Below are 18,108 nucleotides of genomic sequence, written 5' to 3' on the forward strand. Positions count from 1 at the left end.
ACATGCCTCCTACACACCCAGACCAATATATTATATAAAAGTAGAGACATAAGTTAAAAACATAGAGCAAGGATTTTAATGGGTTATCAGGAAAGGTTAGGAGCATGCAATGATACAGAGCATTGCAGCACCACCAAATGACAAACCACCTCAGGATCCCAGATTATGCAACAGGTGATAGCTCAGCACCATACTAGTTCAGAGATGGAATGGAACAGTGTGAGGATTTTTATGGTGGCTGGAGTGCCAATCCTGCCACCAACCCCCAGGTTTTCCCTGCAGGTTGGAGGGCCTACTTGCAGGGCTGGATGCAGATTAACATCATACCCAGGACAGAGCAATTGCAGGGTAAGGGCCTTGCTCAAGGGCCCAACAAAGTAAGTAACTTTTGGCGTTTACTGGATTCGAACCAGCAACCCCAGTGCAGATCCCAAGCCTCAGAGCCACCACTCCACCCATTAAGAGGAAAACAAAAGTAAAATCATTTGAAAATTATTTACTGAAAGTAATATTATATACACCATAGTTTGCTTCAAAACAGCTTCTGCTTTGTTTGATAAATGTAAGTTCACTGGAATATTCAACACGAAATTTACACTTACGTTTTGGCATCCTGGGACGGATGGATGGATTAGTTTTTAAGTTAGAAAAAAAGTTGGCCATGGCAAGTAGTAACAACACACTTTGTTGATACTATATGTTGCAATGCTGATACAGATCTGCACAGCAGCACCACTGGAGAGAAAAACAGTAACAGTGTCGCTGTCCTCAGCCAACCAAAGCAACTTAACAAGTTGCAAACAGGCAGTAAACACTAGTTTCCTCGTTACATTTTGGTTATTTCCATCAAGAGAATCTGAGAAAAGACAGTATAATTACTTATAAACTTAAAACCAAGTACCATAAGAAGGTAGTAGAAATATATTTTTATTACGAAATTTGAAAATGAACTAAATACGAGACATATTTGGATGTCCCTTAAAGGTCAGTACGGGACAGAGGACAAAATGATCAAATATTGGACATGTCCCGTATATAAGGGACGTCTGGTAACCCTAGATTAATATGTGATTTAAAATTTAAGTCAGAGTTAATAGTTACCCCTAAATTCTTTATCTCCGACTTGACTCTTAAGCCTACGTGATTGTTTATTTCTAATACCCTCAACCAAATCTGTTTTTAACAATTACTAAGATTAATGTTTTTACCCATTCGGAAAATACAAGTAAGACGCAAGATCAGAGAGCCGATGAACTTGGAAAAATGTTTTCAGTTAAGTAAGGAGGAAACAAACTGTTGTGGTCCAGACTATCAAATGAGATGAAGAAACGGGTACTCATTAGGACCAAACTTTAAACTCCTATTTTATTTTTTATGTAAAATTAATGATTTATTATATATTTTAATATGAAGTTATATACATTTTTTACTTTTAATTAATCCGGACTTCAGACTGGAATTTGCAAGTTTGCTTTTTTGTGATGTGTGCTGAACAAAACCAAATTTGACTAAAATTGTATTCTAAAGTATTAAGCAGGAAACGCACGTAAGCCATGCCTTGAATGCCAACAAGTTCCTTCAGCAGAGCAGGTTTGTTAAGTTAAATGAGGAGTGGCTGACATTTCAGTTGCGATATCCGAGTCGCTCCATCAGGTACCTACCGATAGCTGTTTATGTTTACAAAAGGGTGGGGTTTGGTGGGCTACTAAAATCAAATAATCTTTTTTTTTATACTACAGTAGGAGCCTCCGATTTGTCCTTCCTGGTTAACCTTAGGCGAGCAAGGATGAAGCGCAAGACGAGCAGGTGATCGGCAGTGCTCAGCCAGAAGGCTCGTCCGTCTCGGCGTCCTTACTCCATTTTTCAACTATGGACGCTTCGAAAAGTCCACCGAGTGTAGCTGAGGGGGCGCGGCGGCTGTTTAACCCCAAATGCTTTATTCACTGTATAGCCGTTTTATCGTTGGTAAGTGACTTGTAATGGATTCTATATTTACAATACAGCGGTAGCACCTATTAAATACGGTAGTGCTTAACATAAGACGCGAATACACGACAGGTGAACTTTATTAGGCTTAACTCTCAAGTACGCAGGTGTTTGGAAGTGAGAAGACGGCGTCGTTATGGATAGAGAACTGAACTTTAAGAAAAGTTTTTCAGTCTTCTTCGTATTTTGGCAGCTCCCATTAGGGATCACCACAGTGGATCATCTTTCTCCCTATCTTCCTGTCCTCTGCACCTTGCTCTGTCACACCCATGTTACCTGCATGTCCTCTCTCACCACATCCATAACCCTTCTCTTAGGCCCTACCTCTTTTCCTCTTGTCTGGCAGCTACATTATAAGATTAGTTTGCAGGACGACACTCGAACGCATAAAAATTACCACTCAGTAATACTTAATGCTCAAATCTCCGTTTTCTCAACTTGTGACCCTGAGGCAGCCAGTTGTTTAGCCCTGCTGTATACATCATGAAAAGTAGTTGTCCATTGTAGGACAAGATAAATGTACTTTAATGTGCATGTAAAAATACTTTACATTATGTAAAATAACATAAAATAATTTAGTCCATGCGGTCCAAACAAGGGCTGAGCCTACCCCAGAAGTATTCTGCATAAAGCAGGAAATTAACTGGAGTGGGTGCCTTTTCATTGGAGGACCCACATGGGTACAATTTAGAACCACCAGACATGACAAGTTAGTTTTTTAGGATGTGGGTTAAAAACTGGAAAAGACACTTGGTGAACATGCAATCTGTACACAGATAACTAGAATTTGAAGCCAGAACACTGGATCTGCCAATTAGCAGTGTTAACTACTGCACTACCATGCTGGTCCATATATGAATTATCCAGATTAATTTGAATATATCATAAAATAATTTGGCATTGTTTTCTGAAGCCTTTTGATGGTTGTGTCTTTATTTCTAGTGTTGGATTTAGTTGCTTTGCTGTTCAACTCTCCTTTTACTACACCCCTTAAATCAGTTTAGGATCAAGATGAGGCAGAGTTCATCCCAGTAGCATTGAAATGCAAGGCACAAACCAAACCTCAATGGGGGTGCCAGTCCATTGCAGAGCACATTCACATGCCCACCTACGCTCACATACTGTATCTGATCAATTTAGGGTCATCAGCTAATATGCCCTGCTTGTCTTTGAGATCTGAGAGGTGACAAGCCAGTACAGGCACAAATTAAAACTCTATGCAGAAATAAGCTTATTTTAATGCTTAATAATAATGAAAGACAGGAATTATCTTAGAAGTTCTTCATTTGTTATTGGTGGATTATACTGTCTTTGTTCTACCTCTTATACTAATAAGTCTGAATGAAGTGGTAGAATAATTTTTTAAACTTAGTTTTGAAAGAAAGCATGTCAATGTTAGCATTCCTCTGAGTTTTTTGGAAAAGTAAGACATATTAGAAAAAATAATTGTGAGAACAGAGGTGCAACACAGGAAGAATTTAGAATGTGGTTAAATTAAATTAATACTTTGGTAAGAGGTAGTGATGCACTAAGTAATGTTCAAATGGGTCGAATGAATTATTATGCTTAATAATTTGACTTTAAAATGTGGGCAGTGCACTGCGGTGGGTTGGCACCCTGCCCAGGATTGGTTCCTGCCTTGCGCCCTGTGTTGGCTGGGATTGGCTCCAGCAGAACCCTGTGACCCTGTGTTCGGATTCAACGGGTTGAAAAATGGATGTGGGCTGTGCAGATTGGGATGAAACATTTTAGGGGTTATAATCCTGTACCAGAATTAATGATGTTATAGCTACAAGTAAACAAGCTTACTAGGGGCAGGCTATTCCTCGACAAGGTAGATGGCAGTGTTCCTGAAAGCTATATCAGTTTAAGACACTTGCAGGATGGCATGGAAATTGGAGTCTGGAGACACAGCCCTGTCAGGGTTTTTGGGGACCGGCAGAGGGAGCTGCCCAGGGATAACTGCCCTGGTTTGAACTTGATCCAGAAGTGCTTTGGAGGATGTGATCAGGAGGCCAGAAGTACTTCCCGGGTTAGTTTTAAAAGAAAGCCTGCTGCCTCACTTGAATTGAGGCAGAGTTGTGAGGCAGTGGGCAACACTCTTTTGGAGAAGTAAGGAGGATTGTGAATGGTATATTTGTGTTGGTGTTCTTATGAAAAGGTATTTTTATGAAATAAAAAGCATTAATTTGAACGTGTCATTGTGTTGGGTATTGCTGTGTCTGTTGTTTGGGGCTCAGTAGTGCCCCTAGTGGTTACAGTTTCTATTTTGCTTAAACACCAGTACTCAGGAAGCATTACTTTAAATGACATAATCATTGTTGTTCTTCATCAGTAAAAAGGAAAAATGAGAGCTCTGCAGTGGGCATTAGATTGGACAAATTAAACGTCCTGCACTAACAGCGCTTTCAACTGAAACTGTTATCAATCTGTTATAATAATTTTTCACATAGTCACACACCCAAAACATCCATGTTAGGTTGATCAGTAATTCTAAGTTTGCTTGGTGTGGGTGTGGAAATGAAAGCATATCCTGTGATGAATTAGTTTCTCTATCCACCCAATGTTGCTGTCATAGGTTAGGTCTTTTTGCAACTGTGAACTAAATTAGCCTGATTTGAAGATGGATGGATGGATGGCAATGGCTTGCATAAAAATACGTTCCTAATGCTGGTTGTCCATGTAGAGCATTTTGACAGCGACAATGCTAAAATTCAAATTTTTAAGGTGCAACGATTAAATTTCTTATTCTTTTGTAACATCCGTTTGATCAAAACATTTTATTGGAAGCCCATTTCCACTGCTCACTATTAGCACCTTTTTAATTCCTTTTTAAAACTATTATAATTTAGAATAGCTGACTGTGCAGTGGCTGTCTGTCACAATGGTACTTTTTTCAGGCTGTTTAACTATTTGTTGTAGTCTCTTTAATCAGCCAGTATCATACAAATTCAGGCCTTTATTTTATGTTATTTTTTTAATTCCTACTTTTCAGTTTTTATCCTGTCAATGATATATTGTTTTAAGGAAGAAATTAATGGCTTTTAAATTAAACACCTTTTATGTATGCATAAAGCTATTCTGTAATCTCTTGTAATTTTTTGTGTTGGTCAAGTAAGATATCTGCAGTTTATTTACTTTTTATTTTTGTTTTTAATATTGCTATTGAATTTTAAAATCAATTTCCAACAGCACCATTCTGATCTAGTGTGTTTGTTTTTGCTTTTTCTGTATTGGTACTGGAATAAGCTCACATCTTCCTGAAAAATCAAAAAGGATTAAGCAGACATGGAATGGCCAGATAGAATTATTTATCAATAAAGTGAATTGTTAAATCATATTTTACCCATTTTATTAACTTTTATATTTTATCTCTCTTTTATATTACAGGTGCCTTATCCAGTGTTCTGCATAAGTTCTGTACATACAACACATGTTACGGAGATGAGGGACCAGCATTTTAATAAAGAAGATTTTATTCAGTTTGAAAATAGCCCTGAAAATGTCATTGATAACTATAATCTCACAGTTAAATATTTGTGCTCACAGCCATGTGTCATTGGTGTGGAGGTTATAGCTTCCTCAGAACTAAGAACAGGAAAATACATTTACGTGAAGTTGTGGCAGAATGAAAAACAATTATGCCTCAGGAGGTCTCTGAAAGTAATGTTGAAGTTCCCTCGCATTATCATTTACAGAACTGACTTTTTTAATAGACACTCTATCATAGCACACAATGTAATGTTAAGAGCATGGATTGTTCACAAACATACATTTAATCATAGCAGTGGCTACAGGGCTGCATATGAGAATGCTGTAGTCAGGACCTATTCAATTCTAAACACGCTACCTCCTTTCCAGCGCCCTTCAGGAGAGCAAAAAGGCTGCCTTGGATGGTATACTGAGTGGCAGTGGAGATTAACAGAAAACAAAATTCCTCAATGCCTTTCTGAGACTGGTAGGTAAGCTCTTGTTGTCTGTATGACTCCTAATTAACTTCCAATAACGGAATAGTGAAAAGACAGCACTTAGTGGTGTGGTCCTTGTTTTTAGTATGTAAGTAAATGAGAATACGTCTGACCAAGTTGACTACTTCTGACAAATGCTTTAGTCATTTGATACTGTTTGTGGCCCTTTTTGTGCCCTTTTATTAGCTATTTTTGTTTTGTTTCTTGATGTCATGAAGTTTATCACCAGTTACAGTTGACATGATCATGTAGTGTGTCATATGTTCTTGGTGGCCATTTTAAGGGTACTTTATAAGCTGACCTGGAAGCACATTAAGATCATTAGCTCTTGAAATCTTTATTAGTAAGGACAAACTCTTTTGATTTCAACTTTCTTAATTATTTCTAAGATTACTTTTTCCATCTGAGCCTGTGCTTTTTCACATTCATTTTCCTTGTACATTGTACTAGCAGATTTTACTGTTTATTGCTTCTGTTTTTCCTTGATTTCAAGTTGTAGCATTTTTATTTTCTTCTTCAGCACTGTAGAATTCAAATGCATACTTAAATACGCAGGTGCCCATGCTGATTGCGTTAGAATCAGGGGTGAGGCAAGCTTTTGTGAACTTAGCTTAGTTCTGCCATTAGGAGAGTTTTCAAGTAATTGTTAGGGCATGTTAAGGTGTGTATGATATGTGGTTCTGCTATTTTTTTGGCTTACTGGCACTGATACAAAAACAGGCAATTCAGCAGCACATTTTCAGTTTCTGCATTGATACTAAGCAAATATTGATCATCCTTAAAAGTTAAATTTCATGTAACAATTAAGCATTTTCTGTTTATTTTACTTTATTCTTTGCTTTGTTTATAACTTTGAACTGAAATGGGCAGTTCCAGTCCTAGAAAATAATGGTAGCTTCAGTTGTTTGCAGTTTTATTTTTAACTAACAGTGTATTTAGCTATTCTATCAATGAAAATATTTAAGCACTTCAGGGACAGGCATAGCTTATATAAACTTTTAGTATTAAACCAGCTGACCTAAATTTTTAAATCCTCGATTAGTAATCGGGTAGATTTTGCAAAAAAAACCAGTATAATTTATAAAACCTGAATATGCGTTTTAAAATTGTAAATATTGGAAAAGCTCTGTATATTATTTGTATTCACTGCATTTTTTACTCTTAATATTTATACATTTTTATAGTGTCATACACCTGACCAAAGGGAAGTGCTTTATCTAAAGAATTTGAATAGATTTTCAGTGTGTCAAATCATCTATATACACTTCATTCACTGCAAGGTCATGGAGGCCAGTTGAGTGCAAGGCAGGAATCCACCCTACACAATTGCATTGCAGGTTACGTTCCCAATTTAGAATTCCCAAACAACATAACATACTGTACATGTCTTTGAGATATGACAGGAAATTGGAGCAAAGTCAAAAAGGACATGCAGATAATTAGTGAATAGTTTATGACTAGGCCTGGTATTATCAAAAATATACTTGGTCTTGCAAACAGTATGTTGTAGAAGTGACCTAGTAGATTGCTGGGAAGATAATCCATGAAAAGTGATAGACATATAGAGAAATGTAATGGATGTAATTAGTGTGAATTAGAACAAAGGTATTGCTTCATTTGGATGTTAGACTTTCAAAGTGGGCGGCATAGTGGTGCAGTGGGTAGCGCTGCTGCCTCGCAGTTAGGAGACCCGGGTTCGCTTCCCGATTCCTCCCTGCATGGAGTTTGCATGTTCTCCCCGTGTCTGTGTGGGTTTCCTCCCACAGTCCAAGGACGTGCAGGTTAGGTGCATTAGGTGCATTGGCGATTCTAAATTGTCCCTAGTGTGTGCTTGGTATGTGTGCATGCCCTGCGGTGGGCTGGTGCCCTGTCCGGGGTTTGTTTCCTGTCTTGCGCCCTGTGTTGGTTGGGATCGGCTCCAGCAGACCCCCGTGACCCTGTAGTTAGGATATATCGGGTTGGATAATGGATGGACGGACTTTCAAACTTTTTTTTTTTTCTTGAACCGTTTTTTTTTTAAGAATTTTTTTTTCCCCAGTTTAATACAGTATAACATATCACTTTCCCATTTAGTTATTAGAGTTGGATTAGGATGCTTCCAATTATGCATTAAAAGTATTCATACAAGCATTATAGTATAGAATACCAAATTGAATTTTCTTTATATACTGTCATCTAGTATTAGTCCATATATTGCTTTTAAGTTGTGATGGGCAATTTAACATGAAAGGCTGTCTGAGGGATATGTAAAAACTAAACAAAAATCGGCTGAGTGAAGTAACAGGACCACCAATTAATGGCCTGTGGTCCAGATTTAGCCCACATGCAAGTTTTCTCTGGCCATAATTTGTCCCTCTGTAACACTTTTTTGCAGTAAAATTAAAATTATATAGATTCTATAAAATGCAGCTTAAAAGTGGGTAGGTGCTCAATTCATGTTAAAAACATTTGCTGCTATTATTAAAAAATCTTGCATGTTTTAAATGAAGAAAGTAAAACATTGCACTGCTGTTTTCTGTCAAAAAAGACTTGTTATTGCCTCATTTATCCCACCTTAGAATTTGGTTAAAAATAAAGATATGTGATTTGTTTTTGCTTTAAAAGCATAATGATGTGACTGATCAGCTTTGTGTTAGTCTTTTTAACTACCATCCAACATTTGAATAAGTGAGTAACAACTAATAGAAGAATTTATTGCTTTTTAATTGAGCACTATACATTTCCCATATAAGGCAGGGGGGGCTGTCTAACATCCATCCATTTTCTAACTGGAATATCTGTACCTATATGCTGCTCCATAATGTTAATTCGAAAATAAAATGTATTTAGTTAGTGTTTCAAAATATCCATCTGGCCAGACACTAATGTCGCTTAGCTCATAATGCTTTCAAACACATACAGAAAACTGATAAAAAATAAAATGCTTTTTCAGAAGTGATAATTGCAGAGACACATAGCAATGCTGTTGACACTGCATATTTGATTGCTGCAAATAATAGGGGGAAACATTTTTTTTTTTGTCATTTGTTGGGTTTTTCAACCCAAAGTAATGTTATTTGTATCTCAATTAAAATGTAACATATGTAGTAAATGCATATATGGAACATATTTGACTGGTACAGAAACAAAATGAATAATGTCTCCAGTTATGAATAATTACTGAAAGTCCAGTTCAGTTGCTAATTTTGTTTTAATAAGCAGGCTTAAAAATAGCCAAGTGTGATTACTAATGTATAACTGCATAAAAACAGCACAAAAATGTTTTACTGGAATTTTGAAATAATAAATGAATCTTCAATTGATACAGCAGGAGCTTTAAGTTTGTAACAAATGCAAAAATAGGTGGGAGAGATTTTGAACATTAAATAACAGGGGCTTGTGGCATTTGAACTTTGAATTAATATACTTCTCCATTAATTATTAGCCTTCAGTAAGTATTATTATTCACTTATGGTTTACTTCCTAGATTGGTGAAAACATAAGTAACATAACAGTAATAGACCCAAACCTCACAAAATGTTTTTCTGCTAAACTGAAATGTGTTGCTGCAAAAAAACAGCTTTCATTTTGTCTAAACAAAAATATCCTGAATAATCTTTGTTTTCACTAATTCACGTGGCACTGATATTACAAGATATGAATTTTTATTTTTAGCCTCAGTTTTAAGCAGTATTTACTTTTTCAGTACTATACAGAAAATGCCAGTGAATATGTTTAGCATATGCATATGGTGCGATCATTATTCCAGGATGATCATATCATTCTTTATTAATGCTGTGCTGAAATCCCACCAAGCCAATAAAATGTCCCTCAATTGTTACAATGGGGTCATATCCGCCCCCCAATGAAATCTCACCCCTGAAGTTTGCATCTGTAAGTGGAACAAGTGGTAGGTCTCCATTTCATAAGCAAGTCTCAAAATCAGCACTTAGAGCAAAAGGAGCAGGTGTTCAGACACCCTTATAAGAACCTCTCACCTGCATGTGACTGTTGTTCCACTCTGATTTTTATTCCATGAAAATATCAGACAGTACATTTGCGTTTAACAGACTCATTAAGCATTTCAAAATGATTGCGATATAAAGACATGCTTTTCAGTCCATTCTTCATTGAAATGACCATTCCAAGTGACAGTTAAGACATTTTGTCAAATACATTTTTGCTAGCTAACTTGTTTTTAAATTGAAATGTGAACATTGGCTAATCAGTAAATGTGATTGGGTGCAACTATTTTGGATATCAAGAGAAACCACTGTGAATTTTATGAGAAAACAATATGAATTTAAATGATTAAGCTTGCTCACTTGGAATGATGACTACATCTGAATAAATTCAGAGCAATATATGCTTAATGATTTCTTATTTTGCATAGATTAAATCCATTACATCTACATCTGACATAGTTTGACTGTGTTTGTGTGTGTGTAATATGGGGGGATGGGGTGACCAATATGTCCGAAAGAGTATTTGCTCTGCAACAGTTTTACTCTAGGTTAAATTTCAATAATGCCCCTTGCTGTAGAGCATTACCAGAATAAATAATTTAGTGAGGTAGGGACCTGTTGACAGTATTCATGGTTTGAATGGTGACCTGGATATATTTTAGATATGTTAAATGAGATATTAATGAACAATGTACCATTTTAGCTGGAATATTTCATGTTCTTCACAAATTGAAGAAAAATGTATTTTATGAAGGGCTGAAATTTATGTATTCCAAATCTGAAATTCGGCCCAAAAGATCCTTTTCATGATATACATCTCCTGTGATTATCAAGGGGTAAATTCCTTGACTTTAGCTGATAAAATCTAGAAATGCTACCCTTGTCGTCATCAAAATTAATCAATATCACTTCAGGAATAAAAGTTGCTTTATTTGAAAAAATAATGTATTGCTGGGAGATGATGCTTATAAAATTGTAGCTCAAAAGGCGCACAAACTTTGTCTATATAAAGATCTTTAAAAGACTGGGAACCTATCAACTTTCACAAGATTAATATTGAATAGGTTAAAGAAGCCTGGAATATGTGGTTATTTTAACCAAACACATACATAGTGTATAGCACTTACCTTAATGCATGCTCTACAGGGAGACCAAATATTAAGTGAATTGAGGACTGTGGGTTTGTTGGTAAATTAATGATAATTAGAACTGACCCGGGCTCGGATAAAAACAGTCAAAACTTGTTCCTTTTTGTTTGCTAATTATGTATGAATTTAAAATGTAGTTTACAATACATGTACATTTTTATCTCATAATGTTGGATATATATCACTTAATTTATGCTTAACCATTCACCCATTTAGCTAATTTTCCTTTCACAGTTCTCATTTCCTCTTTGAGCCGATTGGGTTATGGGCCTTTTTTGCTAATATATCTCTTTGTCCTTCAACTATTATTCTTACTTAAACAAAACCATCCCTTCATATTTTAGTCTTCCCAGGGGTTAAGGAATAATAAATTTTTGCTTTTGTTTTATACAATAAGAAAGGTTTTCTTCAGTGAAAACACCACCAATGCCATTTCAAGTTTCCGTTGTTATCGACATCCGACATTGTTATGGTGCATTTGAAAAGTGCAGTGACTCTGATAGTGTGTATATGATGTTGCTACCAGACATGGTTCATTTACTGTCAGCACTTCTGGCTGGCGCTTGACCTTTTGACCAGGTTGGGGACCGAACTATAAAAACAATTGCATTTTTCAGTCATAACCATATATATTTACATCATATCCCAAGTAAAATATCATATTTGTTCATAATACAAAGTTACAATATAAAGTAAATATCACATTAACAAAAGGACATTCTCAAATGATATAAAACTTTGCTTTGTTAGTTTATTTTCTTACTGTAAATGTGACAAAATAAGCACTTAATGTACGAAAGGCTTATAATTCAGGTGCTTTTGTGGAATGTGTTTTGAAAGTTGGAGTATTTAACAATTTTTATTTGCTTCTTTAAGCAGACAGATATATTGTTTTTGTTTATTAAATATTTTCTAATGGGGCGTGTGTGACAGGTGATGGACATTTGCTCAGAGCTGTGCCACTGTTTGTATAGGACAACACATTCAGGAGTAAGCCACATAACCTATGCACTGTCATTTCACTTGCGTGTGCTGACTACTTGAGGATCTTTTTGCCAACAGGAGAGGTTGCTGGATACATAAAAAAAGAAAATACAGTATTCAAAATATACAAGTTGAAAGGACCTTTCTCAAGCTAAATTTGAAACATTAAACTCATTCATCATGTGCTGCAATGCACAGCTTTCTGTTACTGTTCTCTTTACTGAAAAAACACTTTTATCAAACTGACAGTAAAATAGCTGTGTTATCTGACTTGGTCCAGGAAATTTTATAAGACAGTGGGCCTCAGTTATACTGCCATCAGGTAATCGAGTGTATCAGAAGAAGTATGTAACTAACCAAGTGGTCAGTTGAGAAACTGAGTGAATGAGCCAGTCAACTTTTAAACCTATCTCTGTCTCTCTCTCTCTCTGGCTATCTGTCTATATATATGTGTGTGTATATATGAGAATGTGACCCGTGTTTCGCCCTTATTTGGGCTCATCAGGCGTACACACTCTACTGCATCTTTCACAAGGATCGAACCTCAGACGTAGGACGTCAGCGTCAGAGAAGAAACCCCTTTACGCTGCGCTAGGAAGCAGATCATAGAATGTTATAGTTTACTGTCAAATAACAGCCTGGAGATCGCTTCTCGCAAGGCCGTGGTGGATTTTTGCAGACTGGCAAACCAACCACATGCGTTACCTGGTAGGTAACCACCCATTCAATCAGATCTGGACTCGGACTACGAATGCTATGAATGTAATTACTCCAATCTCCAGCCTGTCAAATGAACGAACCTCGCGCCGTGGCACAGCGTAATGTGTATATATACACATTGTATACTGTATATTGTCACGCTTGGGTCACAAAGTTGTACAGATATACTCAGGAGATTCTAGAGACAAAAACTTTATTCAAACACTTCAAACAATCATAAGTCTCTTTCAGGGGTGATTTGGGCTTTGTGTATAGCCAGAGGGCACAGTTCCATCTCTCAAAAAAAAAACAATCTTCTGCTTCACAGGAGCACGCCTCGGGAGTGGGAGCTCCAACAGGAGCAGAGAGGGTCTGAGGGAGAGGAGAGACAAGGCAGTGAGACAAAAGGACAGCTGCAGTAAAGGCTTTTAAATGTTTGAAGTACCACATAAGATGCAAATCATGCAGCACGGCAACAGCACCAAGCCTGTAGGTGATCTAGCAAAGTTGAAGTAAAAAACTGTATTTGTTTCCCTTATGACTCACCGTTTAAGAGGGGCTTTCGGAGGTGCATTCAGCAGTTCACACCCCTACCTCAGCTTTATTTACATCTTTGTGAATTAAGCGACTTTATAAACCAGGCTAAGACAGGCACAACAGAACATCTGCATTAATGTGTGCAGAGCCGGGTCGATGACACAGAAAAAAAATTGCAAAGAACTGGGCTAACGTAATTCATTGGTTAGCTTTACAAAGCGTAAAAGAACAAAGAGAGTACATGGTCACATACTCCCTCTGAGCACTCTTTCTTTATATACGTTGCTAATGTCACATTTGGAAAGTGTCTTTGAATGGTATGCTGTCCATTTTTAGCTATCATCATGATATTATTGTAAAATTCCTCTTAACCAGTAGTTGCTTGCACCAATTGACAATGCAGCTTACCTCTTTGGGTCATAGAACGTCAAAGTGAATATCATCATTTAAGTCTTATTTAGCATTGGTGGAGTTTGACATTTGAGCCTTTGAATTATGGAGGGGTTATGGGGGTTTCAGACGATCCATAAAAGAATAATAGCAATAATCACAGCTGTACTGATACATATTAACATTATAGCCCCTAAATTACAATATAACCTAAATCTCTCTTATATTAACACATTTAAAACTATGAAATTATTAAGAAGTACACAAGTTCTGTCAACAATATTGAAATGACAGAAAACCATTTTTTGGGGAGTTTGTCTTCTTAATGTATGCTTAAACAAGTTAAAAAATTCCTGCATGGCATAATATTCAGTGTTTTGAAAGTCAGCAAGTTAGATGGTTTGCTGATGTTAAATTCGCCTTTGTGTGTGTGTTGACCCTATAATGGACTGGTGCCCTGTCCAGGGATTGTTACTGCCTCGTGCCTGAAGCTTGTTGATTTAGGCTCCATCTTGCCTAGACAAGTGGGTTTAGAAAATGGATTGGGTTGATGGAAAGGAATAGCATATTTATTTTGTTGCTTCATTACTTCAGCAAGTTATTAACTATTTTGTCATGAGGTGTGTGTGTGATGTGTTCTTTAGGTTTGCTCAAACTGCTGCACAACTGTTTGTAGTGGCAGGACAGTCATCCATAAGGAGCAGTAACATGGACATGCAGACACAAGCATGCAACTTTGTAATTGTTTCAGTTGCTCAGACCGATTTGCTTGAGGGCCTGTTTTGGCAACAGGATCAGCTATCTGACACATAAAAGTGGAAAATGCTGTATACAAAATGTATAAGCTGAAGTGATAACTCTCAAGTTACATCTGAAGCTAGGCAAAAAATAACGCTTTATTGAAGGTTTATTTTAGTAATATCATGCATCTGTTAAAATGGCAGTCCCCACCAAAGCCTTAAACTCTGCCAATTCATTAAACTCTGGAAAACTAAATTGGAAATTCCTCTGGTGGCACCTCTACTTCCTTCTTTCATTCAAAAGCAGAGGTGAAATGTAATATGTAGTATTGAAATTAATTTTTCACAGTTATTAGTACACAGTGAGACAGTGGCACCCTGTTTAGGTTTTGTTCCTGCCTTACACCCGATGTTACTATTATAGGGCCCTAACTTTAGCAACACTAAATTTTGGATTCAAAATAATTTGACAAGTGGCTGTATAGTAGGTCACTATTTATGTGTCTTGTGAAATGTCAATTATACATGTAAATATAGATTTGTAAATACATTTTTGTTTCTTTTTTTCAGGTACAGTAGAGATTTTGAAGTTTCCACATGCATCGACTGGCCAGAAATATGGAATTATAAAAAAGTTTTATCCTTTCATTAACAGAGACTTAGAGAAAATCAGAGTGCAAGCAGTTCATGCTCCAAGGTAACTCATTCATAAGGTTGACTATGTAATTTATAGTTTATCTTTCTGTTTATCAAAACATAACACAAAGGAATATGTAATTTTAACATTTATCAGAAATTTTTGAACACTGTGCAAAGTCCTAAAAACTGGAAGCTAGCAAAATTATCCCATTGTATAAAAGGGGTGATTAGGCTGTTTCATGTAACTATAGACAAGTAAGCTTAACATGCATGGCAAGTAAATTAGTGGAAGTAATTGTTAAGGAGAAGATCAAGCAGCACATGTCAAGAACAGATGTATTAGCAAATAGTCTGCACAGGTTCAGAATATTGTGGCAAAGCAACAAAAAGATACAGTAAGGCAGGTGCATATGATACTGTTTATCTTTATTTTCAGAAGGCTTGATAAGTTACCATATAAGAGGCTAGTGATCAAATAAAAAAACAGAAATTGAAGGTGTGGTGTTGTAGGTGGGTACAAAATTGATTCAAACACAGGAAGATAAGGATTATAGTGAGGATAACTTTTTCAGAATCAGTTGATGTTATAAATGACATTCCAGAGGGATCATCTCTCTTATTAATATACAAATGATCTAGATCTAGGCGCTCTTTTCAGGTTGGGGTGACTGAAATATACCACTACTTTTCCTTTGAAAGATGGAAATTATTATGTTCACAAGTTTGTACATATGAAAAACCTCTCCCTGCCATTTGAGAAAAATCAGAGCAGAGCAACTAATAAAGTGGGTAACGATATTGTTCATGTTACACTGGACCTTTAATTGGCTTTGATAAATATTCTCAGTGTAATACCATTTCAAAGTAAAAATTGCAAGCTAGTAGGTATTGGCTAAGGATGCATCATAATAGCCGTATAGAAAGTCATAGTCAGAATTAAGTTTATCAGATGGCAGGAATATTAAACTCTTGGCAAAATATGAGCTGTTCAATAAAGGCTACAGTAGGTGTGTCAAGACAAGATGATGTGTTTTTATTTTAATTAAAGTATCATTTTGCTTAACTTCTCATTGCATCTACAATGGCTAATATGGTATAACACCCTACCACTACAGTGACAGAGAGTAAATTTTTAAATTTTGCATGTGTTTTGATTAGTTACACTTTTTACAAGTTACTTTTCTTTACATTGTCCCTGCATTATTTACACAGGAAATTATAAAGGCATATTTAGTAGTATCAATTATTACAATCAGTACTGCTGTTCTCAGGATATTTGCAGCTTGATACGACTGTTGGTCAACACTTTTTTTTATATTTGATTGTTCATCATCCAGTCTTAATACTACATGGAAAACTGTGCTTGTTGTGCAGTAACTTTAATTTTTTTCTATATATTCTGTTAGCATTATACTTTCTTGCTGACCTGTAACAAATCATTAGTTAGAAAAAAGGAAGTTTATCAAGAAAAATATAAAGAAAACAAACTTTTGCTGCCCATACTAGTTTGACTAAACAGGATCTTTTTATTAACTTTCAGGTGAAGTGCACATATTGATTATTCCAATTTTTCCACTTCTTATTGGTTATTTTTGCTCAAGTCATATATGCTTTGCCTTAGTCCTGTTATTTCTTATGTCCTTAGTATTTGGAATCATATAGAGAGACATATTGGTTCAGCTGCAAAACAGCATACAGGGGGTCCTCGGGTTACAACGTCTCGACATATGACGTTTCGAGTTTACAACGCCCACTCCATTAAAACTTTAAAAAATTGAGACGTGTGTTTTGGCTTATGCTGTTAGCGTCGTACTTAGTACCTAGTTTGGTTGCACAAAGCAGAAGAATACGTAGTAACGCGGCATATGAGTGAGGGAGTTGGCAAACTAGTTTGGTTACGCGCGGAGGAAGTGTTCCATTTGTGTTGCTTTGTTTGGCAACATTTTGGCCCTTATCATGGCTCCTAAATGAAAGTCAGAGTCTTCAGATGCTAGTGCTTCGAAGAAAAGGAAAGCCATCACGATGGAAGTGAAATTAGATATTGTAAAGAGATCAGAAGGAATAAAGTTATGGAATTTTTTTTACACTCGTTTTTTTGTCATTTTTTCTGTTACAACAGTACAGTATACAGTATGTCGTTTTCCTTTTTCTGTGGCTTAGTTGTGTTTTTATGGTCTAGATTAAGATTATGATTTTGCCAAGGCGTTAGGATAGGTAAGTGACTTAGGCTAGGGTGTCTTTCGACTTACACCAAAATTCGGGTTACATCACAGTTGTAGGAACAGAATGTATTAACACTTTCATTTTCATGGTAACGCTGTTAACATCTGTGGCTGGTCATTTGTTTATCCTCCTAGGCAGGTATTAGTACACTTGAAGACACGTTTAATGATTCAGGCCTCTGTCTTTTCAGTCTCATTTTGCTCTTCCTTTTGTCCATTTTTATTTTTTTTCATTACAAATTTGGTTGTTGTTAAGAACATGCAAAATCTCTGTCTGTCTCGTGCTTTTGATCATTCTGTCTTCCATTCTAAATGAAGCCTTTCAGAAGCCTCTACCCTCCCTATACTGTATAGCTTCATTCAGCCTATAAATTCCTTTGTTCCCAAAATCGTAGTTGTCAACAAACGCAATGACAGGCTTCATACATTCTATACCACATCCCATGAGAAAGAGAGAATGGCCAACAGCCAGAGTAAAACTTTTCAGAATAGTTTAAAGGGAAAGGAGTCTTTCTCCCCAATAGAAGTGCTTATTCTAAAATATTATTGATTAGATCCTGCCTAGTTTTAAGAAGTTTTGAACAGATCCTCTAAGAGAGAATTTGATTTTTTCCAATTTCAAATAGTATATAACATCTGTTACCCACTGACATAACAGAGGTGGGTTAAGATTCTTCCAGTTGAGCAAGATAAGTCTGTGTGCTAATATTGAAGTAAAGGCAATTAGTTTGTTTGTCTTTCTCCACTTTAAGTCCATCTGGGAGTACACCATACTCAGCTATTAATGGATTAGGAGTGATTGTGACACGAAAGCTGTCTGATAGTCCAGAACGATGTTAATTTGGTGCTTG

The 18,108-nt window shown here is 36.3% G+C and overlaps 1 protein-coding gene across 1 annotated transcript in view; it reads left to right on the forward strand.

Moving 5' to 3' along the window:
* The first annotated feature begins 1,563 nt into the window (after positions 1–1,563).
* LOC120527565 (protein sel-1 homolog 3) overlaps positions 1,564–18,108 on the forward strand; it is a 69,074-nt gene continuing 52,529 nt past the window's right edge. Inside the window, exons 1-4 of the mRNA XM_039751131.1 lie at positions 1,564–1,653; positions 1,740–1,965; positions 5,377–5,944; positions 14,967–15,093. Of these exons, the coding sequence (XP_039607065.1) occupies positions 1,870–1,965; positions 5,377–5,944; positions 14,967–15,093 (791 nt within the window). The 5' untranslated portion in view covers positions 1,564–1,653; positions 1,740–1,869. The remainder of the gene's footprint in view (positions 1,654–1,739; positions 1,966–5,376; positions 5,945–14,966; positions 15,094–18,108) is intronic.

The sequence above is a fragment of the Polypterus senegalus genome, chromosome 4 (assembly GCF_016835505.1).
Source record: "Polypterus senegalus isolate Bchr_013 chromosome 4, ASM1683550v1, whole genome shotgun sequence".
In the NCBI taxonomy this organism is placed as follows: domain Eukaryota; kingdom Metazoa; phylum Chordata; class Cladistia; order Polypteriformes; family Polypteridae; genus Polypterus; species Polypterus senegalus.